At 48.4% G+C, this 25,782-nt stretch overlaps 1 protein-coding gene across 1 annotated transcript in view; it reads right to left on the minus strand.

Annotated features, from left to right (window-relative positions):
- LOC306807059 (hydrocephalus-inducing protein homolog) overlaps positions 1 to 25,782 on the minus strand; it is an 80,538-nt gene that overhangs the window by 45,104 nt on the left and 9,652 nt on the right. The window contains exons 6-15 of the mRNA XM_079316312.1: positions 22,948 to 23,072; positions 21,428 to 21,632; positions 18,522 to 18,714; positions 17,335 to 17,434; positions 16,005 to 16,123; positions 14,593 to 14,816; positions 12,131 to 12,198; positions 2,403 to 2,635; positions 1,510 to 1,610; positions 158 to 293 (exon numbers count right to left, since the gene is read on the minus strand). Of these exons, the coding sequence (XP_079172438.1) occupies positions 158 to 293; positions 1,510 to 1,610; positions 2,403 to 2,635; positions 12,131 to 12,198; positions 14,593 to 14,816; positions 16,005 to 16,123; positions 17,335 to 17,434; positions 18,522 to 18,714; positions 21,428 to 21,632; positions 22,948 to 23,072 (1,504 nt within the window). The remainder of the gene's footprint in view (positions 1 to 157; positions 294 to 1,509; positions 1,611 to 2,402; positions 2,636 to 12,130; positions 12,199 to 14,592; positions 14,817 to 16,004; positions 16,124 to 17,334; positions 17,435 to 18,521; positions 18,715 to 21,427; positions 21,633 to 22,947; positions 23,073 to 25,782) is intronic.

A 25,782-nucleotide genomic window follows, 5' to 3' on the forward strand; every position in this document is an offset into this window, starting at 1 on the left:
TACACTGCATCCTAAAGTTTACATTCATGTAGGATCCTGTTCTTGGCAGATGTTTAAGACTGAATAGAAACCAGCAAGGTCTTATCCAAACTCTTTTTTCTCCCCTAACTATTTCCTCAATAATATTTGTTAGGAGGAGGTGGATACGTTGCCAAACCTGGGGAACAAGCCCGTAGCAGCCAGGAAGGTCGGTGTCATTCCGAATGATGAAATTCTTCTCGTATGGCACCTTCAGTACACACTGAGAGTAGCACTGGATTTGGGGCCACACTCGCAGATCAGGAACAATGCATCTGGCAAAGAGATGACCCCAAGGGAATCAGAGATACTGAGAGAATGGAGAATGTTTACTCTTGAAGATTATGAAATGGAGCACAAGACATTTGTCACTGTCAAACAGACATTTAACAGACCTACAGTGATAAATTGCCTTCAAAGTCTTCCCACTCAAACACGTCTTGTCAAGGAGGGGCAAACCCTGAGAGACAGCAGAGGCTGCCAAGTGCCCCAGGCAGAGCACTTTGTTCCACAGCTGCCTAAGCCTCTCCTTTACTCAAGAAGGCTTGCAAGGACTCCTGTAACAGTCCCAGTGATCCATGAGCTCTGGGGGAGCCTTACCAACAAGGATCAGTGCTCACTAAGGCTCAGGGAACACACAGCTAGTGTCTCAGTAGAAATTACTCCCTTCTCTCCCATGGCACTGTTGTCCTGCCTGAGAACTCAGCTGTTTGCCCCAGCCTTGGAGGGCATGAGACACCACCTGCCCTACAGAGTGGGTGATCCAGTTCCTACAGCTCCCTCCATTCTTTACCCCATGTCTCTACCTGACTGTCCCCAGTGCTTGACAGAACTGCAGCCCAGGCACTGACTGGATGGCTCTGCCTGGGAGAAGGAACAGCACCAGGGAACTGCATCTCTCTTGTCATTCCACCAGCACCCACAGCAGCATACCAGGATACAATTTGGCAGCAGCAAGACCAACTTTTGGTTTAAGTCTGAGAATATTAAAGCTCAAAGTGGGAAGCAGAGGGAAGGAGAAAAACTAGAGCTGACCTGCCACATCAAGGGTTGTTTACCCCCTTGTAAGAGCTTGTCCTGACTGCTCTTGCTGAAGCCACTTCCCCACTGTCACGTGCCTTCATTAACAGAACCAGACCCTGACTCTCAGAAGGCTGCTTGGGGTGTCCCAAACCAATGCAGGGTGGTTGAAACCCAGCACAACTGCACCTCTTGCAGGAAGGAGGAGAAAAGGCCCTTAGGAAATTTGTTTCACCTCAAGCACCAAAAACCAGGCCAATAAATTATATGATTCCTGGTCCCTTTAGAAAAAGGCCCAGGACCGTGCTGGGCTGTGAGCAGGGCTGCTTTTCACCACATTCCAAGCACTGCTGTTCTCACATTCAGCTGGGCAGAACACGAGGTCATTAAACAACACTCCTCCTTGGGAGCTGTAGCCAGCCAACCCTGGTCAAGGCAGTGTGCTGGGGGAGGCCAGGGAAGTGCTGGTACCTGGCTGAGATGAACAGTGTTGCCTCTTCCTTGCCAATGCCCTCCAGGTCCACCAACAGTCTCCGGTAGAAAGACATCACAGTGTTGGAGCACAGGGTCACCTGGTGGAAGAGGACAGCAGTAAATTCTTCCTTACAAAAGCTCATTACCCACATGTGGTATCCTCCAGTTCTTATTTCATGGTAAGGAAAGGGAGGATTTTGCCTTCATTCTTCTGCTGGCCCATGTGTAGAGCACAGTCTTTTGGAGTAACAAAAGCCTTCTGGCAATATCAGATTTGTTAAACATACCTTGCTATCAGGGCATAGGTCAAATAAATTAAAACATCAGACAAAAGCTCTATGCACTGTATTCAAATTAAGGGGCCAATTTTTCATCTGGCTACAATGACATAAATGCAGAGGAAATCTGCTGACTTGAACAGACTGAGCTCAGCTTTACAGCAGGAAGCTGACGGGAACGTGTGGCCAACACATGCTGGGCAGTTCATGACTGCAAAGTTTTTCCTGTCCCCACTGAAGATCCCTGCAGTGAACACAAATCATTCTGCTCCCCAAGAGAAGAGAAATGAGACCAAGAAGAAAAGCAAATTGCTTTATACAACGATATTCCTCTATCAGACACTTTCTGTCCTCATCTTTCCTCTGCCCACTTGCAATCAAAGAAATTGCTAACAAAACCACAAGAACAGCTGCACTACTTGACCACCTGGTACATGATTTCAGCTTGGAAGCAAAGCAGTGCTCCTTGAAAAGTATCCTGAGTAACCCAGCTAACAGGGGCCTCAGGCCAGTGCAGATCTCACTGACACGATGCCCAAAGCTGGCAGCAGAGCTAAAGCCCTCCCACACGGCAGTGCAGCTTCAGCCCCAGCAGCTGGACTCTTCCCTTACCTTGATATCCTGGTATCCGTGGGGAATGATGATCCCTTGGCTGGGATTAATTGTAAACTCCCTTGGCTCCACATAAAAATAAATTCCATCCCTCCAGGATGGGTCATTAGGCTTGAGAATTTGATCAAAGATAGTAACTGGAGGCTGTGTGCCATCGTAAGACATGCGGAGCTTGAAGTTCAGGAGCTCTGCCGAGGTGTTAACCAGGCGACAGGTCTTGGTGTAGGGAAAGCCTAGAAAAGGACACAAATATCAATTTGGGCACCAATTATGTCACGACTCTTGGCGTGAATATCCTGGTAGGATAAAAGTGTGATTGGACTTTAGCTCTCTATTATCTGAACTACAGCTCACTGAGAAGCTGCATGAGAAATGAATCATCACTTAGTTCCCTTTGACACTATTTCAGACTGCAGCCTTGAAAATGCCCACTCTTAGCCCCACTGAACACTGCAAGCTTCTCTCTTTCTCATGGAGAGGTGTGGGAGTCAGTCTGACCTGTATTCCAGGTCAAGCAACCATTACTAAAGAAGAGCTGTACCCCAACCCTAGGCCTTGGCAGGCATTTGTTTGAGTTGTGGCGATCCCAAAAGAAGAAGTTCCAAGGAGTGTTTGGGGTTGGGTGTTTTTCTACTACTGTGTCAATTGGAAGAATTTTTCCTATTATCATGCCAATGGAGCTGGCCGGGTTACACCCAGGATCTCTGATGACTCCAGACAAAAGGGGTTTGTGGCAGTGGCTCCCAGAGGGGCCTCTTGTGCTTCCAGAGGGGACTCGTGTTTCCGGTCAGCTGGGAGAAGGACGCTCTGCCTGCAGCCCACGCAGCCGGAGCACAGCAGAGCCAGACCCTCTGTGATCACCTGCCCTGCATCTGCCCCGTTCCAGCCTCCTGCCTCTGTGGACACAGCTGATCCCCCGGACACACACGGCGAGTGAGGAGCCGCCGCTCCAGCCCGTTCCCGCCCGAGACCGGCGTGGCCGCTGCCGCTCCTCCCGCCTCTGCTCCCACCTGCCCTCTGCAGCTCTGGGCTTTGCCTGTCTGGAGCACTGGGACTGAGCACAGAGAGAGCGTGCCTGCAGCTAAAGAAGGGACTGAAACCAAGTTATCTGTTCTGTTCTGTTAGCAATTCTAACAACTGCTGTTGTTTTCTGCTTGTATGGTTAGATATATTAGTAAAAGAGCTGTTATTCCTACCCTCTTCTGTCTGCCTCAGAGTCCTTGATTCAAACAATTATAATACTTGGGAGGAGTGGAATTGAAGTCTCTATTTCAAATGAAAACTTCTGCCTTTTATCGGCAGACATCTGTCCTTCAAACTGGGACAGATTTTGGCACCCAGTGTGGCGCAGAGGGCACTGAGTAGAGAGTTAAGACAGGAATAACAGCTCTCTTAAGTGGCAATATGTTGTCTGGTTTAATCTGGTTTGGACTCCATGTGGCCACAGATATCTCTCTGCCATTTGCAAGCCCTTATTTGAATATGGGCCTCCTCACTAAAGTTACTGTAGCTATTATCCGAGTCATTTGGTGGATTGATTATGTCAGGAATTCATGGTTCTTAATTTTTTCTGAAAAGTGGCCACATGGATCCAGAGCTATCGTACTCTAACTGTGTGTTTCTGGGGTTATTTCAATAATGGTACTTACTGTGAGATAATGAATGCAGGGGAAATTTTCTCCCAACCCATCACCAGTTTCTTGAGGCTACCCCACCAGTTTTCAAGGATTTCAGATCTGCTTTAATTGCTAGTGTTATTATACAGTGGCTGGCGTTGCTGATAGGCCTGTTCTACTTAGCATTCAGAAACAAGGGAATATTGACTTGGATAACAACCCTGATACCTACCCCAAAAAATAGAAGTGCTGCCCCAGAGCTTGCCCCTGCCCCAGGGACTAGGGGTGTTGCCCCAGAGCCCACCCCTTCCCCAGAGACTAGAAATGTTGCCCCAGAACATGACCCTGCCCAAGGGACTAGGGATGCTGCCCCAGAGCCTGCCCTTGCCCCAGGGACTAGGGATGTTGCCCCAGAACATGTCCCTGCCTCAGGGACTAGGGATGTTGCCTCAGAGCTTGATGCCTCCCCACAGCCCATCGCAGAAATGAACCACCCAGAGTGGGTGGGGACTCTAGTGGAGTTTATAGGTCAGATGTTGAAGGAGCACAGCCAGATGTTGGAGGAGCACTTTTCTCCAGCTGGTGAGAAACCCTCCCTCTGCCCTAAAGCGGGAGAGTCAGATGGTGCTGCAGGGGAACCCGTAGATGTTGTATCTGTCCAGGTTCCAGCTGGATCACAGGAGCAGCCACAGCCAGCAGCAGTTGCCCCTGTGGAAACTAGAAAATCTAAGATTCAAATGAGGCACCGAGATAATGGGGATCAGCAAGGAGGGTCCTCACAACCAGCAAGGGAGCCAGAGGTTGAGATCGTCACCGAGTCCCTCTCATACGACAGTCTCCGTAACCTGCGTAAAGACATTGCTCGGCGGGGCCGTGAGCCCTTTACAACTTGGTTACTCCGGGTCTGGGACCTTACGGGAACAGGTGTTCAACTGGATGGAACTGAGGCCAGGAATTTGGGATCCATCGCCCAGGATTCAGGTGTGGACCAGATATTCGTAAGGGAGCAAGGCCTCCTTTCCCTCTGGGACCGGCTTTTAATGAGTGTGAGAGAGAGGTTTGTCCACAGAGAGAGAATGCAGGAGCACCACCGTAGGATGCGCTGGCAGACCCTTGAGGAAAGGATCCAGCAGCTGAGAGAAGTAGCAGTATTAGAGGTACTCTTTGGGAGGGATGGACAGCATGACAATGACCCTGATCTAGGTCAGGTGCACAGGGCAGATGCTGTGGAATTTGGCAACCCTGGGGACATCTCAATATACCACCTTCGTTGCAATGATTAATGTTCATAACCACCAAGAGACAGTGGGTTCTGTTGCCAACAAACTCAGAAATTTTGAATATGATGAATGGCCCAATGCAGGCTAATGTCTCTGCCATGGTCAAGGACCTCCAAGAGGTCCAAGAGAGAATGAGGGATATGAGGGAGGAGATGAGGGAGGAGATGAGGGAGGAGATAAGGAAGATCAGTGTGGCACCAGTATGAGTCACAGGCCCCAAATCTAGACCCCAACGCCCCCAGCTAGGGGGAGAGGGTACACCCCACGAACTGACCTGTGGTTCTTCCTGTGAGAGCATGGGGAAGACATGAGAAAATGGGATGGGAAACCCACTTCTGTCCTGGCAGCACGAGTGCGTCAGCTCAGGGAGGGAAATGCTAACCGAGGGAACTGCACTAAAATGAAGGTAGCCTCAACCTCCCACAAGCAAGGTGCAGGGTATTACAGCAAGGAGGATGATCTGTCAGATCCCCTGGAAGGAACCTCCACTATGTATGCCCAGGAGAGAAATAATAACCAGGGCTAGAGGGGCCGTGCCTCTAGCCAGGGAGAGGCATAGGATACCCAGGTCTATTGGACAGTATGGATCTGATGGCCTGGCACATCAAAGCCACAGAAACATAAAGTGCTAGTTGATACTGGTTCACAATGCACCCTGATACCATCAGAATATGTGGGGAAAGAACCTGTTTCCATTGTTGGGGTCATGAGGGGATCACAGGAATTCACTTTGCTGGAAGCTGAGATTAGCATGACAGGTAAGGGGTGGCAGAAACATCCAATTGTAACTGGCCCAGAGGCACCGCGCATTCTAGGCATAGACTTCCTCAGGAATGGCTACTACGGAGACCCAAAGGTGTTCAGGTGGGCTTTTGGAATAGCTGCTGTAGAGACAGAGAGCATTAAGCAGTTGAACACCTTGCCTGGACTGTCAGAAAACCCCTCTGCAATAGGAGTCCTGAAAGTGACAGAGCAACAGGTGCCAATTGCCACCATGACAGTGCACCGCCGGCAGTACCGGACAAATCGAGATGCTGTGATCCCCATCCACAAGATGATCCGTGAGCTGGAGAGCCAAGGGGTGGTCAGCAAGAGCCACTCACCCTTCAACAGTCCTATTTGGCCTGTGCAGAAATCTGATGGAGAATGGAGACTGACTGTGGACTATCAGGCATTGAATGAAGTGACTCCACCGCTGAGCGCTGCCGTGCCGGACATGCTGGAACTCCAGTACGAGCTGGAGTCCAAGGCAGCAAGGTGGTATGCCACCATTGACATTGCAAATGCATTCTTCTCCATTCCTTTGGCAGCAGAGTGCAGGCCTCAGTTTGCTTTCACCTGGAGAGGCGTGCAATACACCTGGAACTGACTGCCCCAGGGGTGGAAACACAGCCCCACCATCTGCCACAGACTGATCCAGGCTGCACTGGAGAAGGGTGAGGCTCCAGAACATTTGCAGTACATCGATGACATCATTGTGTGGGGGAACACAGCAATGGAGGTATTTGAGAAAGGAGAGAAGATCATCCACATTTTGCTGGGAGCCGGTTTCGCCATTAAAAAGAGCAAAGTCAAAGGACCTGCCCGAGAGATCCAGTTCCTGGGAGTGAAGTGGCAGGATGGACGGTGCCAGATCCCTACTGAGGTCATCAATAAGATCACTGCAATGTCTCCACCAACAAGCAAGAAGGAGACACAAGCTTTTCTAGGTGCTATCGGCTTTTAGAGAATGCATATCCCACAGTACAGTCAGATTGTGAGCCCTGTCTAACTGGTCACCCGCAAGAAGAACAATTTCCACTGGGGCCCTGAACAACAGCAAGCCTTTGCCCAGATCAAACAAGAGACTGCCCATGCAGTAGGCCTTGGCCCAGTCAGGACAGAACCAGAGGTAAAGAATGTGCTCTACTCTGCAGCTGGGAACCATGGTCTGTCCTGGAGCCTTTGGCAGAAGATGCCTGGTGAGACCCGAGGCCGACCCCTGGGATTCTGGAGCAGAATTTACAGAGGGTCCAAAGCCAATTACACTCCCACAGAGAAGGAAATCTTGTCTGCCTATGAGGGAGTTCAAGCTGCCTCAGAGGTGACTGGCACGGAAGCACAGCTTCTCCTGGCACCCCGACTGCCAGTGCTGGGGTGGATGTTCAAAGGAAAGGTTCCCTCTACCCACCACGCCACTGATGCCACATGGAGCAAGTGGATTGCCCTCATCACGCAGCACACCCGTATTGGCAACCCGAATTGCCCTGGGATTTTGGAGATAATTGCAAACTGGCCAGAAGGTGAAGATTTTGATCTCGCTGATAAAGAGGAGCAGAAGCAAGTGACCCGGGCTGAAGAAGCTCCACCGTACAACCAGCTGCCAGCAGATGAAACACGCTACGCCCTTTTCACCGACGGTTCCTGCCGCATTGTGGGGATGAACCGGAAGTGGAAAGCTGCCGTATGGAGCCCCACACGACAGGTTGCACAAGCTACCGAAGGAGAAGGTGGATCGAGTCAACTTGCTGAACTCAAAGCTGTTCAGCTGGCCTTGGACATTGCTGAGAGAGAGAAATGGCCAAAGCTCTGCCTTTACACTGATTCGTGGATAGTAGCCAATGCTCTGTGGGATTGGCTGGAAAGGTGGAAAAAGGCTGACTGGCAACGTAGAGGGAAACCAACCTGGGCTGCTGATGAGTGGAAAGACATTGCCACTCGGGTAGAGAAGCTACCCGTGAAAGTCCGTCATGTGGATGCCCATGTTCCCAAGAGTCGGGCTAATGAAGAACACAGGCACAACAAGCAGGTAGATCAGGCTGCACAGATAGAGGTCAAAGATAGACTTAGATTAGGAACACAAGGGAGAACTGTTCCTAGCTCGATGGGCCCACGATGCCTCAGGTCATCAGGGCAGAGATGCCCACGAAACAGAGGGGTGGATCTAACCATGGACAAGTTATCCATGAGTGTGAGACGTGTGCTGCCATTAAGCAGGCCAAGCGGGTGAATCCCCTCTGGTATGGGGGACAGTGGTCCAAATATAAGTATGGAGAGGCCTGGCAGATTGACTATATCACACTGCCTCAGACCCGCCAGGGCAAGTGCTACATGCTGACCATGGTGGAAACCACCCTGTGCCGCACGCCACTGCTCGGAACACCATCCTGGGCCTGGAAAAGCAAGTCCTCTGGAGGCATGGCACCCCTGAGAGAATTGAGTCAGACAACGGGACCCATTTCAAAAATAGCCTTATAAACACCTGGGCTAAAGAACATGGCATTGAGTGGGTGTACCGTATTTCCTACCATGCACCAGCAGCTGGGAAAATCGAACGGTGCAATGGCCTGCTTCAAACCACCTTAAAGGCACTTGGTGGAGGGACTTTCAAGAACTGGGAGATCAATCTACCAAAGGCCACATGGTTAGTGAATACCCGAAGTTTCACTAACTGAGCAGCCCTGCCCAATCTGAGCCCTTGGGAACACCAGATGGAGATAAGGTTCCAGTGGTACACCTGAGAGGCATGTTAGGAAAAACTGTCTGGGTGAACTCTGCTTCCAGCAAAGACAATCCTGTTCATGGGGTGGTTTTCGCTCAAGGACCAGGTTGCACTTGGTGGGTGATGCAAAAGGATGGAGTGACCCGATGCATACCCCAAGGGGACCTTGTTCTAGAGTGAACTATCTATGATACTGTGCCTGTAACTACACGTATGTATATGATTTAACAGTTTTAATTTGCTGTAGCATGTTAGCATGAAAAAAATTTAGGGTGGATAACGTTGGGGGTTGAGTGTTTTTCTATTACTGTGTCAATTGAAAGAATTTTTTCCCATTATCATGCCAGTGGAGCTGGCCGGGTTTGATGTCTCCAGACAAAAGGGGTAGGTGGGAGCGGCTTCCTGAGGGGCTACTCGTGTTTCTGGAGGGGGACTCGTGTTTCTGGCGAGCTTGGAGAAGGATCCCCCATCTGCAGCCATGAGGCAGAACGCAGGCGAGCCAGACCCTCTGCGATCACCTGCCCTGCATCTGCCGCGTTCCAGCCTGCTGCCTCTGCAGACACAGCTGATCACCCGGACACACACGGTGAGTGAGGAGCCACCCGCTCCAGCCTGCTCTCCCCCTGAGACCGGCGTGGCTGCCGCCCCCTCCCGCCTCCGCACCCGCCTGCCCTCTGCAGCTCTGGGCTTTGTTCCAGCTGCAGCACCAGGACCGAGAGAGTGTGCCGCAGCTTGAGAAAGGACTGGGACCTAGTTACCTATTCTGTTCTGTTAGTAATTTTAACAACTGCTGTTGTTTCTGCTGGTACAGTGAGATATATTAGTAAAAGAGCTGTTATTCCTACCTCCTTATCTCTGCCTCAAAATTGTTTGAATTTATAATTCAAATAATTATAATACTTGGGGGAAGTGGAATTAAAGTTTTTGTTTCAAAGGAAAACTTCTGCCTTTATTGGCAGACACCTGTCCTTCAAACCAGGACAAAGAGTTATGGGATCGCCCATGTTAATGTCTCATACATATTCCCAACCCTCATTCTCCAGTTGATCATCACCACTCCCAGCCCCCAGAATGTTCTCCCATCCTTGTATCCCCATTAGACCCTACCTTCCCTTACCCCACCTCTGCACCACTTTCCCCTATACCCATTGGACCCTAACCTCAACTCCACCCCCTTTCCTGCCCCACATTTATACCCTGGACCTCCCTCCATCTTGGTCTTCGACCACCAACTCCTACAAAGACCTGGGTAGTGTGTTTGGATTTTTGGGCCTTGTCCCACATTTATTTTCACTATTATTGAAGTATTTTATGTTGCTAGTCGTGGTCGTTGCACTACTCTTCTTTTATTTTCTGCCACTATTGCCCTAATATCAGAGGAACCCTAAAAATTATTGTCGGGGACCACCCTCACCCCCGACAGGGAGGAGCTCCCTCACCTGCCCCAAATCAGCACCAGTTATTCTCACTGATGAGTGTGCACCCAGGCTGAGCATTTACTCTGAAAATTCAATCTGTAAAATTCCCTGTTAGGTCTGCCAACATTCCCACTGTTTTCAAGATATATAAACAGTGAATTGTCATTAAGAAAAAGCTACAGCAAAAGAGGATGGAATAAGGAACTAGAACATGATGCGAAACACCCTAATGCAGTTTCTCTCTGCAGGATCCTTAAGGCATTTCTTGGTTTGGGCCAAGCAGACTGAGCATGTGACAGCTCAGAGCCCACTCAACTGGAGGCGAACTTGAGCCTTGCTTCGAGATTAGCAATTAGCAACCACATCCCACCTCACCCAACCAACTGGGACACCACACCCATGCTGCTCACTGTGACTGCTGCCTGCAAGGGTTTACCCCACTTTAGCTCTGAGATTTGCTTTCCATACTGGAAAGCTAGAGATAGAGCCATGCATGGTGAGGATGTCCTGCAGAGCTCAGACAACAGCCACAACCTGCTCTGCAGTGGACATCTGGTTTGGCTGGCCAGCTCTCTGTGGAGCAGACATCTCCCACAGCCTGTTCACCAACAGTCATTTGAACACAGATGGGGAAGAAAAACCAACTGCAGGCACAGCCCAGGGCTTCTCCATGTCCTTCAACAGTGATCACTGCCAGCTCCAGCAGTGACTCCAGCAGGGAGGCGAGCGAGGTACAAAAAGGACAAACACGGATGTCAACACCTCAAATGAGACTGAAGTCACCACATGCAGACAACAATTAACAGTTAAAAAAAAGCAAAGATACAACAGCTGCCTTCAGCTGAAGAGATCTTAGGAATGAAATTGGATGAAGCAGGATGAATCTCCTGTTACAGAACAGTATTTCAACCTGTTGCCTTTCTTATTTCATTTATTCAAAGGCAACTTAACAAGTGCCTCAGTAGTGATGGAGGGTGGGTAAGAAGCGGCTCAGAAAAGGCAATTTGTTTTCTTACAAAGTTCATAAACTTCATTGTTATGGGTTTAGGTTTCATAGTGAATTTTCCCCTTGGTCTGGGAAGGGGGACATAGGGGTTTTGGGGGGTTTTGGCTGTGGGGGTGGGCTTTTCTGTTCAAGGTTTTTTGGGAGTTGTGGTGTGATGCTGTGGGCAGTTGTGAAGTTGGATATGAAGTTTTGCAGGGAGCAAACCTTTCCACCCTTCTGCTCGGGGATGGGGAAGCTCAGCCGCGTGGTGCTGTGGGAGGCTGTGTGTCTGGTCCTGACACTTCACTGGGCTGCAGCTCAGCACCGTGATTGAACCTGCCTGCCTTCCCCACTTCTGCTGCTGTTTGGCACTGCCGAGATCCCATTGCTGCCGTGAGTTCACAGAGGCAGCGGTTTCCCTTCCTTCCTTCCCTCCCTGCCGGTGCCAGCTGGGAGGGGACCACTGCCCTGCCAGAGCCCACAGCTCCTCCTGCCAGTGATCATAACTACACCAAAGGGCAAAACCAGTTCTTTTTCCAGGTTGGAAACTTCAGTTATTGCCTTGTTGTCTGTGCTGTCCTGATATATTCTAGTAAAGAAATGTTATTCCTTTTCCCATATTTTTGCCTGGAAGCCCTGTAATTTCAAAGGTATAATAATTTGGAGGGAGGGGGTCATCTTTCCATTCTAGGAAGATTCCCGCCTTCTTTGGCAGATATATGTCCTTTAAACCAGGACAGAGACACCAGAAAATACTGCCTGTCTATTCCTTCCTACTATTTGGTTTCACAATGGCAAAATGCTACCTGAGGCACCAGGAGCCCTGGAGCTCACACCCTGAAGAGGCTGCTGTGGTAGAACATGAGTGATGGATGCTTTCATGTTCAAATGGTCCATTTTGGAACTCACAGATCTCTCATGCTGTGTCCAAGCCCAGGGAACACTCACCAAAGGCAATGTCACCGAAGTCGAGCTCCTCCATGTCAAAGTGTACAGTCGCTCCACAGACACATCCGCTGCGATGATGAGGACAGAGGAGGAAATGGTTTGGTTAAAGGGAATTGCAAAGTGTCTGGCTGTCGTGGCTTGGGGGCATAAAACCTGGCCAGGGGCACTGTGGGTTTCAAATCAACACGCCACCATGTGCTCGGCACAGTGTCCATGTGGACAGGAGGCAGCCCAGTGGCAAGCAGCCAGCAGCCACTGATGGGGCTTTGGGCCCAAGGCAGGCAGGAAAAGGCCCGAGTTGCTGGTGGTCCTATGAAGGACCCTGGACACACACCCAGACATGGCTCTGTGCCTCAGTTACCCCATCTATAATGTGATGGACATAAAGGTGTCCCCACAGACTTCTGTAACCAGCCTTTCCAGCCACACGTTCCTGCTTTGCTACTTCTTAGCTGCAACTGGTGTTCCCATGGAAGAGCTTTCTCAGGAGATTTTGAACCACACAATCATTACAGCATTTTGAGACATGAAGCCAGGGGAGCCCCAAACATCCTCTGAAAAGAGCAGCAACAGTGGACAGATGAACCCTAGAGGAAAGGACCACCTTGTCACCAGCACACCAGCTAGCACAGCCAAGAGTAATAGCTTAAACAACCAAACATGGATGTCCTGAATCTACCACACCACATCACCTGTCCATGAACTCAGCAGATAGACTCCAAAAGTCACCAACATCCACTGAAATCAGCACTTGAAGCTGCACAACACTCACGAGTTTATTTCATGGTTGATGCTAGTCAATGCCCACTCTGCCTTTTAGTTAAAAACTAAGGATCAAAAAATCAAAAATCAACTGTGCCTTCTGTGGTGTTCACAGGACTGCCACTGGCTCTGCTCTACACATCTCAACAAGAGACACCTGCCCTTGCTCAAGGAGAAAGCTGTTTATGCAATGATATCCCATGACCAGTTTGGGGGAGGGACAGAGGAATCAGTTACTTGATGGTGGAAGGTTCTATCTTGATTTCCAAAATAAAAAAGCAGCACTTTTCCTATAAAAACATGTGGGAGCCCAGGGCATAACCCTGGCCTCCTTGGGGGTCTCAAAATCCCCCTGGCGAGGGTCTCAAAGACTCCTGAGTGAGACCCTGGTGTCTCAGGCACTGATTTCTAACCCCTGGGGAAAATTACAAACACAGAGGGAATGGAAACAAGCTACCAAAATTAGTAAAGTGTAAATTAGACTTTTAGAACGTAGATAAATAGGTTTTTTGGAATGTTTATGATAAGGGACACATGGCCAAGATGGAGAATTTGGGGGGTGGACATCTTTTCCTCCTTCTTCTCCATGTCATCCATGTTGGGTGACACGTTGGCACTTTTATATTGGATGGAGTCAGGGCTGGACCATTTAATAAAATTGTATTGTATTGGGAAAATTTTGTAAACATGTCATATGTAGTACAAACTATATAAGATAAGCCCTGCCTTCACCAGGCAGATTTCACCATGGATGCCAGGCTGAGCTGCTGGCCAGGCAAATAGAGCCAGCATAATTGTTTCTCTACTATGGGCAAACCTACTCACCACTTTTCTCTTGCTAAGTAATAGCTTTACTGTTCTTTTTATCTATGTCCCTTATTTTATTGGTATAATCGAGTGCAGATTCCTTTCATTTCTTTACTGCCTTGATCCAGGGCCTCCTAACAGCAACAGCCTAGCTTCAAAGCTCCAGAGCAGCCAGCATCAGCCCTTCCTGCTGACACTACATCATCCTACCAGCACATGGCTCAGGTTAACAGGGAGAAGCCCTCATGCTGCTGGTGGTCCTAAAGACTGAGTTCTGCCTCCCCTATTATCACCCCTTCTCCCTTTTGCTTGGCCAGGATTATCTCTTGCAATGGCACCAGCCCACATCCTTGGGACAGTTCCTGCTGCACAGTTCCCTGCCTCCCACATCAGCCCTTTCCTGGCTGTGGAAAGGAGGCACCAGAGCACTCTCTGCACAGGAGCTGGCAGCACAGCTTGTCCCCCACAGCGTGGCCATGCGAGGTGAGGGGAGGCTGCTGCTGCCCATCTGGGATGGATTATTAAGGGAAGTTTTTAAAAGCACTGCTGCTGGTGCCAAATCACCCAGGCTGGCCCATCTCCAAAGCCCTGGGGACCTTGCTGGGTGTTCAGGTGGGACATCCCAGAGCAGCTACTGCCCAAAGCTGATCCATCCCACTGCCTGCCACAGCCTAAGCAGGAGACATCCCTGCAGGGAGTAGTCACTCCAGCTCCTGGGTACCCACACAGGGCAGCAGGCACCCCCACACTAAAGGGATGCCAGAACCAGAGCCAAGATTGGCACCTCAGGCAACATTGTTTTTCTCTGCTGCACCACAAAATGAGGTAGATGGGAGATGATTACCCAGAGGCAGCTACAGATGTGCCCAGCAAGCTCCCAAAGCCTTCCTCACCTGGCAGTCAAGGCCAAAGTCTTAGGGGATTCAGCCACACTGAACAGGAATTGTTCCTTAAATCTCCCCAATACCGTGGCATTGAAGGAGACCTGGATGGTCTGGATCCCACCTGGTGCAATGATGCCCTCTTCAGGTGCAATCTTGAAGCACTCACCCACCTCTGTGGCTGGATGGATATAGGTGAAGGAAGCATCAATAGCTCCTTTGTTAATCAGTTTCACCTGCAGCAGCAAGAAAGCAAAATGGAAATTCATGTGGAATGTTCCCTTCGTGTGAATTATTGTCTAATGACACAATTAACACCCAGAAAAGGCAGAAGATGCTTTGTGCTGCTGAATGGCAGAAGTCAAAAAAATACAACAGGACAAGTTCTGCCTTTGAGTTTTCATGCAAAGCAGTGGTAACTCCACATAACCAGAGTCACCCTGGGGTTATCCCATGGACACAGAGCAGTCCACCTCTGGTCAGCTTCACCACACTCATTCACACCTGGTCCTTAGAGTAACATGGAGTGATTGCAGCTGTGTAGTGAATCACCACAGAGCTGCTGCTGCCCCAGTTAGCACAGCTCCAGCAGTACCACCTACTCATTCTCCTTTTCCCATGTCATCAAAGCAACACTTTGATAATGAGGCTGATATCAGCATCAAAATGTATAGACAGCACCATCTTTTGGTAGGATGGTAGGAAAACTCAGTATGTATTTCCCTTCCACAGCCAAGCTTTTGAAAGTGTCTGGGATGATGTAGTGCCTTATTTTCTACCTCTTTCAGTTGCCTTTTTTTTTTTTTTTTTTTTTTTTTGCAAACCTGACACTGTTGCAGGGGAGGCAAATAGGTAGAAAAATCCTTTCCTTTATTCACAGGAGCACTCTTCTCTTTCCAGAGAAGGCTGCACTAAGGCTGAAGTATAGTGAGACACTGGTCAGCAAGGGAAGAACTCCCAAGCCCTTTGCAAGGACCAGTACTGAGCCAGGAAACTGTGTGGCTTTCCTGTGACTTCCAGGAATAAGCAGGAGACACTTGACTGAAAATTGTTTGCCATGGACTGAAGCTCAAATGTAGCCAGTTTGTTCCAGCTGCTTCTGAACAGCTCAGTACAAAGGTGCCATGTGCCTGGAGCTGCCACAAAAGCCTCTGAACATGCAGCTTTCTGACCCAGTGTTGGTTTCATATGCCAGAGGGTTGTTCTGCAAGAAGCCTCTCAGCTGATCCCCAAGGAAGGCTGCCCAAGAGCAGGGATTGTGGTTTCATGAACAACAGACACACCTTCCTGATCCCCCCAGATTTGACCACTACATCAAATATCCCCTGCTCACAACTGCCCAGGTTGCCAGGAATTCCACAGGTCCACCAGGCTTGCTGCTGCCTCAGGAGCCATCAGGATCCATGCCAAGCCCTGCTGCTCACCTCATAGACGTAGGGAGTGTTGAGTAAAATGTTCCCAAGGTTGAGTGTATGATCGCTGAGTTCAACCAAGGGTCCTTGGCCTTCCCCTCTGAGGCGCAGGGGCAGCCTGTTCTCACGGCCTGGAGAGAGATGTGCATTTCAGTACAATAATTCCCTCTGTTATATTGGATTTTCCAGGCTGCCTCAATACTAGTCCCTGACTCTGAGATGAATGCAACCAGCTCCTGATGCTGCAGGAGAAGATATGGACCCTTCTCTTCCCTTAGGAGGTATCCCTTGAGGCTGACTTCCAATTTCTAAGCCATTTCTTGGGCTGCTTTCCGATTTTAGGCACCAGTTTGCTGAGTTTAAAACATCTCTGATGTCTTGTAGTGACAGGCCAAGAAGTAATGGGTATAAATTGAAAGAAAGAAAATTTAGGTTACATATTAGGAAGAAGTTTTTTACTATGAGGGTGGTGAGACACTGGAGCAGGTTCCCCAGGGGAGCTGTGGAGGTTCCAGCCCTGAAGTGTTCAAAGCCAGGCTGGATGGGGCTTGGAGCTACCTGGTCTAGTGGGAAGTGTCCCTGCCTATGGCAGGGGCCTTGGCACTAGATGATCTTTAAGGTCCATTCCATCCTTAACATGCTATGACTCTATGGTTTCCTTCCTATGCACTTACACAAGCTTTGAAATCCATTCAGTGAAGGTACAAAGCTCATAAAAGAGTTTGGCAATGGCCAGTAGCACATGACTTTGTTGGCAAAGTTCTCAACTTCTGACACTCAGCACTGTGTTTCATTTCCACAGACAGAGATGCTAGGTGACAATTCCACGCAGGGAGAGAAGGAGCTGCTGGCCAAGGGTGGTCCTTCCACAAACACCCTGGGCTCAGTGGGGCTTAGCCATCTCTGGTCTGGTGGTGTCCGGGCAGAGGAATGTGATCCAGGGTCAGGGAGCACATTTCTAACTCAGCTCCCACCACCTGAGGATGGATCCATGTCAAATGGACCCATCCTGGAGGTCAGTAGTCTAGAGGGGCTTAGTGCTGGTTTACTGAAGCTGTTCTGCTCTTGTAGCTCTTTGGCCTTTGTGGAAATGCTGATAAAGCCATGGCATGAAAATTTCTCCCTGCACTGCCTGGGTTATTCTGGGATCAGTAATCCAGACACAGGGGTTCTGAGCCCTGGCCTTGCATGAGAGATTCTGTGAAAGCTGCAGGGCCAGTGGGGATGTGCCAGCACTGCCATGCTGAGCAGGGACTCTTCCCAGCAGTTCCAGGGAAGCCCAGTGGGCTCAGGCTTGCACCATGGCTTCATTGTGGGTGAGAGAAGCAGGGCAAAGCTGTACCTGAGATGTTGCAGTAGGCCACACTTCGATACTTTTGTGTTTTTAGGGGTTTGAAGGTCACTGTGATTTTGGCACAATGATTAGGCTCGATCTCTCCCTCCTAAAACAGGAAGAGACAGCAAAACATTCATCTTCAAACTTCACATTTCTTGTGTTCAACGACAGTTCTGTAAGCCTTTATTTGGAGCATCAATGATGAGTGAAAAAAACAAAGAGCCCAAGGAAACACTCCAAACCCAGCTCAACACACTGCTGGAAGCTCTTAATGCTCAGCTCCCACTCTCCACAACATTCCTACTGCTCTGACACAAGCTCTTGGTCACATCATGCTGCTGTCAGCTACAGTGGTATGGAACTGCCATTGTGCACTGGTGGCTCTTCTCAAGAAGCAAACATGATCCCCTTCCTTGAAAATAAAAATATTAGTTTAACCTGTTTTGAAAGAAAGCAGAGATTGATATTATTCCAGGGTTTACTCCAAGATGAGAAGGGATTTTGCACTTTGCAAACACCAGGCATTCATCATCTCTCACAATGCCAACACCCAGAATCAGGGCTCTGGTTGATGGGAGGATGTGGGGGTTTGCTTGCATAAACATGAGAGGAAATAGTTTTCTGTCCCTATGTGCAAGAGAATTCAAAAGGCCCATTTAAACCTTCCACCCTTGTGTCCAGGCTCACAGATGACACTGGAAGGGAGACTCAGAAATAGTGCAAGTCATGGTTACAAGAAAGGATTGGCATTTCTATTATTAACCTTGGGCTGTATTTGGCCTCCTTTTCCAAGTGAACCATTGCATGCTTCAGGTCAATATGTGAACTGGCAGTGCTCCAACACCCTCTGCTAAACCCCACAAACCATGTGCCAGGGGAGCCCCTACCTACACTAACTGGTCCCTGTGGACACTGCAAGGACACACACAGAGTGCTCTTAAGCTTCAGCCCTGGCAGCAGAGCTCGGCTTTGTCAGGCTCCCAGTCCTGCCTTGAGAAATGCTTTTAGCAACGAGCTCTGCAGCCACACCAGAAACTTGATGTCTTCTCTCTCAGCACATGGAGCCAGCTGAGGATCTGCCAAGTGACCACATCTGGGAGGGTGGGGGCAGGGGGAGGGTGGTTGTGAGGAGGAAGAGGAGGAGGAGGAAGAAGAAGAAGAGGAGGAAAATGAGGTTCTCAGCTATCACTTACCATTGGTTCAATTACAAAAGCGTCATTGGAGAACAGCAGGGGGTCTTCTTGCACCCTTGCTGTCTCCTCCTGGACCAGGTCGCTCAGGATGGCAGTGTAATCTTCACAAAAGCCCTTCTTCCATGCCATTGTGCTCTCCACCATGAACCTTTCCAGCCATGTTCTCTTACATGGCTCCAGCAAGTAGCACTGCCTGCAGCCATAGGGAGAGATGAAGCCAACAGATCATTTAATAAGCCACATATTTGCAGAGAGAAATGTGAGTGTAGGAGAGCAAAGCACTTGGGGAGGAGCAGCAACTGCTCCCCAGAAGGAGCTGATCCCAAGCCATAGGGGTCCTAAATGCATCACAGGATAACTCATTCACTAGCACAGCAAATAGTTTTACTCCACACTTGCAAGCTTAGGAGTGTTTTGGAAAGACAGCATCCCTCAAAAGAACCTCCTGGCTCAAAGCCTCTGTTAAAACTGAGGGAGATCCACCAGCCACCTCCACTGGCTTTTCCTATTGCTGAGTTGCTTAGGGGAGGCAGATAAAGATCATGGAGCACCCACTGCAGGACTTCCCTGGGAAGGGGAGACAAAGATGGGTTGCAGCTACATGTTACCAGCATCACTCTTTGTTTCCTCCATTTTGGACCTGCCGTGTTTCTTACTCTGTCTTTCACAAGAGCATCCCAGAGCACTTCCAAAGGAAATTGATGAATTCAGGCACCACATCCCTTCAGTGATTCAAGGTTTTACATGGATGAAAACAGAGACTCTGAGAGGGGGAGGAACTTTGTTGTGCAGGAGGGAGACAGCAAACTCTTGGAGAGACCTTTTCATGATGCAGAGCTTTTTGGGTCCCATCCCAGTGCATGGTGGTAGAATGTCTTAAGAGGGAAAGGATCCTGCACAATCTCTCATGAAAAAATCCTCTCTACTCTGAGTTCTCAAAAGCTTCTGTGACAGCAGTACAGTGGCCTTGGAGGTAAAACCATCCCTAAGACTGGAAGTAAGGAAGAACAAAATGTCCTGGTGACAATCTAGGATACAAACTGGCAGGAAAACAGATGTAATTGGAAAAAACTCCACAAAACCTCAGGAAGGATGAGCTGTCCAGGCCCCTGGCTGCAGGGAGGATCTGAGCCTGGTTTAATATCAGAGAATAGTACAAGAGAGACCTGTGTGCAGTGTGAGCACATACTCTGTTCTGTCTGGTGAGAGTATGATCTGCTCTGTCGGGTTCAGAGCTTAAGGAAGAAGTGCAAAGGCTTAGGAGCATTAGGGAGAGTAACAGAAATTAACTGGTGGAGTTACACCTTTCCAACCCTGAGAGAAGCTCAGCAGGAGTCAGAGGAGCCCTGCCCTTATTGTGATCAGGCAGAAGGAGGAGACTAGGAGACAGTGGGGAATGGAAATGGGTCTCTACTGGGGAGGTAATAAAATTCCATCCTGACCCCATCACCTACCCAGGTGTGTTGGTACTAGGTCCAATATAAGTGCAGATGACTTAAAGTGGGAAAACCCTTTCAATAGTGGTGAGTAAAAAACCACCCCCGGAATCCTCAAATTCTAGTATGTTGATCATTGCCAGAAAGTTCTCTGCTTCCCTTGTTACCATTGGTTCCTTTTTGCTGCAATAATTTTAATATTCCTAATCACCTTTCTTTATTGGACCCCCCCCCCCCAGCTAAACCCTGCCCTAATTCCTTCCCTCCTCCAAGTTTATAAATACCCTTGACATGCCCTAACACCTGCTTTTGTTCATTTGCCCTCATGGATGGAACTAGCCTCCCTGTACCATCTTTCCTGGTTCGCTCAGTACAAACTCTTCAGCTTGCTGTTTGTTATTTTCTAGTATCAAAGTTTTTTAGTTCCTGAACAATCAGGTCAGATTTTCTTTCTGCATAAAATTGCCAAGTTAAATGTAGTCTCCGGCCCTAATAGCTGGGCTAAGAGGAATGGGAGACTACAGGGTGCTCTGACAGAATAGGTATGAGGCCCTGGATCCAGAGGGTCAGGCAGATGATACTAAAGAAAAAATTCTGTCTGGAGAGTCTCCCAGCTGCATTTCATCTGTCAGACAGATCACAGCCTCAAGTATTAAGAAGAAAAGGAGGGTAGTGGTAGTATGTGACTTCCCTCTGAGGGGAACTGAGGGCCCTGTATATTGACTGGATCCATTCCACAGGGAAGTCTGCTGCCTCCCTGGGATCCAGGTACTGGATATCACCAGGAGATTCCCTAATAACTAATGAACTTCATCTGTTCACCATTGTCTGGAGTACAGTGACTGTGAAATAATAGAATTCGCAATATTTGGTGAAAAATGGAGGGGCATCAACAAATCTTCCACTCTGGACTTCTGGAGGACAGATTTCAGCCTGTTTAAGAGACTGGCATAGGAAACTGCCCTTAAAAACAAAGGGGTCCAGGAAAGATGGACATACTTCAAGAAAGAAGTCTTGAAGGCAGAGGAACAGACTGTCCTGTCCTTTCAGCCTTGTGTGCTGAAAGATGAGCTGACAGGGAAGACAATCAGCCTGGATGAGCATGGAGCTTTTGAAGGAACTAAGGGAAAAAAAGAAAGCGTATCACCTTTGGAAAGAGGGGCTGGCAACTGGAAATATTTAAGGATCTTGCCAGGTCATGTAGGAAGAAGATTAGAGAGGCAAAAGGCCAATTAGAACTTGAGGAAGTCATTGCAATCAACCTTTCCTTCCCAAAATGCCGTCTTGGCTGGAGTATAAATGGAACTGGAATGCTAAGTGCTGAGCTCCTGAAGCCCAAGACACACGTCCTAATGCCAGGGATGGTTTACTTGGCCTAAACCATTCAAAAGCACCAACATCCCCCTGATGCCATACATTAGTTTTAGTCTTGGGCCATGTATCTCACTGAAACGCATCTTTCAAACCAACCTCATCTTCTCTTCATTCTCCTCTTCCTTCATAGGAAAAGTCTTCCACTGGAAGTGGGCTGTGATGTCACTTCTGTTTTCGATGAACACGGTTGTGTAGTTTGACGTGGTGATGAAAGTATCCTCAAACCTCACAGAATTTGTGCTCAACCCAATGGCGACATCTACAGCTTCTCCTCGAAGGTTTATGTAGGTACTATTTTCACCTGGAACAAAGCAAAGAGGAGTCTTTGCTCAGCTTAGTTGCTGGTGGAAACATAAGCAGCAGAGCAAACCGCAGGTTGCACAAGAAAGTGTCACAACTTTTAGCTGAATGAGCAGTTCTATGGATCAGTACATTTATCACATCCTGACACTCTGCATGTACAACGTGAGGACATCCTGGGCACCTCCTTAAACACCTTATTTCTGAGTGTGTTTGTAGAAATCTGGCCTCAAGGTGACAGTATGTACAGTGAGACTGGTCAAATGTGCTCAAGTGACCCACTCAGATCACTGGGATTTCTGCATCAAAGTCCTTCAGGTGATGCTGAGAAGCCCTGTTCAGTCCTGGCTTGCCCAGGGTCTCCCCAGGGCATCCCACGAGACTCCTGTCTCTTCTGATCCCTTAGATCCCTTGTTGCTGACAAGCAAATATGCCTGGGGGCATGTGGGCAGAAAAATAAGGCCCAGAGGAACAAATCAAGTGACAATCCACATCAGGAGGGGACACAGGTGAAGAAATACAACCAGCCCGGCTCTGCAATATTACAAACCACTACAAAATGAAAACCATGAAAATCATCATTATCTCCCTGTCCAAACTCACAGCCACATCAGTCTTGAAATATTTTATATTGTTCTGATCTCAGAAACCAAACTGGAGCACTTCCAATTAAATAAAAAAGGGACAAAATGAAAGATTAATAAGTACAGAGCAGCTTCAGTATGAAGATTGAATGGGATTCCTCAGTCTAGAAATCAAATGGAAGATAGATATGAGAGGTTTGCATTTTGCAACAGCATGAACGGCCTAGGAAATGGGGACGAGGAAAAAATTTGTCTTGATTTGTCGCCAAACAGGAACTCGAGGGCCTGGAAATTTTATTAGACAGAAACTACATATATGTGTAGAGGGCAACATAGAAAAAGCGTCTGTGACATGCCAACAAAGAAGCAGCATACAGGACAGAGGTGTGCAAGAAATACATTGCATTGGAGACAGTCTGCTGGAGACCTCACACCTCACAAACAGCACTGCTCAGCAATAGGATGAAACTTCAGCCAGGCATAGACACACAACAGTGGAGAATCAGGGCTCCTCCTTCCACTCAGCAACTCCCAGCAAAACAAGATTCCAAAAATCTTAGCCCTGTTAGAGGGGATCCACTTTATCAACCCCCTAAACATCAACGAGTTCTCGGTTTTCTTTGGGTAAAGCTGTAACAGGGCAGGTACACTTAGAGGGAATTGAGGGGGGTGGGACAACAGGGAGTGATGGTGGAGAACTGTCCTGTGCCCCATGCAGTGCCCAGCACTCACCTGTGTTGCAGCACACTGCCAGGGACCCAGAATGGTCACCAGTTGTCAGCGGGTGAAATTCCACTGTCACCTCCATGGTGTCACCAATGCCCAGAGTTCCACTGGCTGGAACCACGGAGAAAGGACTGCAACACAAAGACAGGGATCAGGACTCAGGGGGACATCTGGGGATGATCACAGAACAAAGTCAACAGAAGACAGACAGAAATGGCCAGGATCAGAAACAGCTACTGACCCACTTCTGAGGACATCCAGCCCTCAGAAGACCCTGTGGGATAAAATGACCTTATCTCCCCCATACTCTGCATCCAACCCTCTGCAAGGAGACTCAAGGGTCCAACTGCCAGCAATCCCATCAGAGAATGGTTTGTGAAGAGCACAGAGAGGATTAAGAGTTATCTGCATGCACAACTTGACACTGACTGCCTCAGGAATTTCCCTTTTCCTGCTGCCTATAAACCTCATCTCAAGACATGCAAATATTAGGGCACTACCTGTTCGGTCAGATTACAGCCTAGGAATCAGAAACAGAGAAAGAACTTTTCCTTGTTGAATTTGCAGTGTGATTCTTTGGTTTATTTTACCTTGAAGACACCCCGACTTAGCCTAAAAAGAGCACATTTTATCAGCATTTCAATGAAAGTTGCTCTAAGTAAAGGAGCAATCAAAACTCTGAAAGAGTGCAAATGAAGATTAGAGCAATACAGTGACACAGAAACGAGACACAAAAGGAGGATGCCATTTACAGCCTGAAGGATCCAATCCCAGCTAAATGAAGCATCATTAGCAGGAACACATCAAAGAAGCAGAACAGGAGGTTTCTCTTTATTTACCAGCAATGCAATCTGGGACTCTGGGTTGTCATCCAGGCTGGTAACTGTTTGCTTGGCCCACCAGACAAACTGTGCAACATGTTGGAAATGATTATGCAAATTGTTCTGTGCACTTTGGATTTAACAGGAGCAATTAGGATTGGTCACCAGATAACTAGCTCTTGCCTGAACAAAAACAAGACTGTGCTTTGATGCTCAGGGACAGCTCAGATGAAATGTGCCTCTGCCCAGCAGCTGCTGGGCTTTGTGCTCTTCCACAGCCCCACTGAGGAAACAGAAGTTCCTGGCCTTGGTGGTTTGCTGGTGGTCAGTCTGTCACTTGAGAGTGTGTTCTGGAGAGCTTGGTGATGAATGCATCACACACAAAAATAAAGAGAACATCTGGCAAGCTGAACTTCATTCATGTCAGTAGTGACAGCTGATGAACTTGCTTCAGGTTCTGCTCATTAAGGACCTATTGTGCGGTTATGGGCCTCATCTGTTCCCATTACCACCACTGAGAACACCACTACTGGCTGATGGAGAAGCCTTGTGCCATCACTGTTTATGTGCTGGACGAGAGACTTTAGAGAGAGGGGAGGAAAGACAAAGCCCCACCAGCCCCAGGGCTGGATTACTGTACGTGCTCCCACATCTACCCCAGGGTGATATCAGAACTGCTGCAGGTCTCTGCTGGGGCTTGGGGTGGGCAAGGCACAGGATTTTTTTTATTCTTTTGCCAGAAATTTTGCCAGAACAGAGAAACTGCCAATTAAGGGAATCTCTGGCCACACTTCAGCCCTCCATTCCATTCCATTCCATTCCATTCCATTCCATTCCATTCCATTCCATTCCATTCCATTCCATTCCATTCCATTCCATTCCATTCCATTCCATTCCCACTCCTGCCCTCAAATGGCAGGATGGGAATAACAATCCTGGGGGTGACTTCAGGGGTTGCCTGAGGAAGAACATATTATCTTATTTTCAAATTATCAGGAGAAGAGGATCCAGCCAAGTTCAGGATTCAATTGGCAGGACTGAAAAACTGAGTGCAAATCAGCCCCTGCATCTCCTACATCCCACCCCGGGCTGTACCCACCAGACTCCTCTGTTACTGCTGTAGCAGTCATCTCTCACACAGACCTGGCTCCCCAGGATCCAAGGACACAAGCTCTACAGTTAAACTTAACTCCTCTGAATTTCAGGAACATCACTAAGCTATTCCCTGAGCCCACAGATAGAAGAGCTGTGATGGATATATCCCTGACACTGTAATAATCAGATGAAAGCCACTACCAAGAAATGGGGCTGGCAGGCTAAATTTTGGGCTTTTATTTATTAATTGTGATCTGTTCCTTAAGACAGTTCTCATCCTGTTAAATCTACCTTTCCAGTGAATCACTACTGCATCTGACAGGCAGAAAAGATGAGGTATGGAGGGAGTTTGAATAGGTTGTTTTCTTTTGCTTCTTAACTAGGTCCATCTTCTAAATCAGTCCTATTGCTTTTCACATATTCACTAAATGTCTCATATTTCCTATACACCTGTGCATATACCTATGAGCATGTAGTATATTGATAGGCATTAGAGGAGCTTGTCCTTTATGAAAGTTCCCAATGAAGGATTCAGGATCTTTTGGAAAACCAAAAGATCTTTAAGATAAACCAAAATGAAAAAAACCAGCAGAGATACAGGAACTTCAGAGTTTTTAAAAAGGAATCTCAATGAAAGGGGGCATGACCTTATTCAGAGATTTAAATCATCTGTTTGAAATTTAAACTGGCTTTCAAAGGTTTGTCATAGAACAGAAGAGGTGACTGACGTCCTTAGCTGGACAAGGGAAATCAGATCAGCTTAAAGTAACAGGAACAGCACAGGCTGTCCACAACACAGCTCACGCTGAGCATCTCCTGAGAGGACCACGGGAAAGCCACGTGCCCGTGGCCTCCCAGAGAAGGGCTCTGTTTGGCTGACAGTGGTGAGTAACCATTTCAGAAGCTGCTTGTGCCCAGGAGGGTG

Source organism: Erithacus rubecula, assembly GCF_903797595.1.
Source record: "Erithacus rubecula genome assembly, chromosome: 12".
NCBI lineage: Eukaryota > Metazoa > Chordata > Aves > Passeriformes > Muscicapidae > Erithacus > Erithacus rubecula.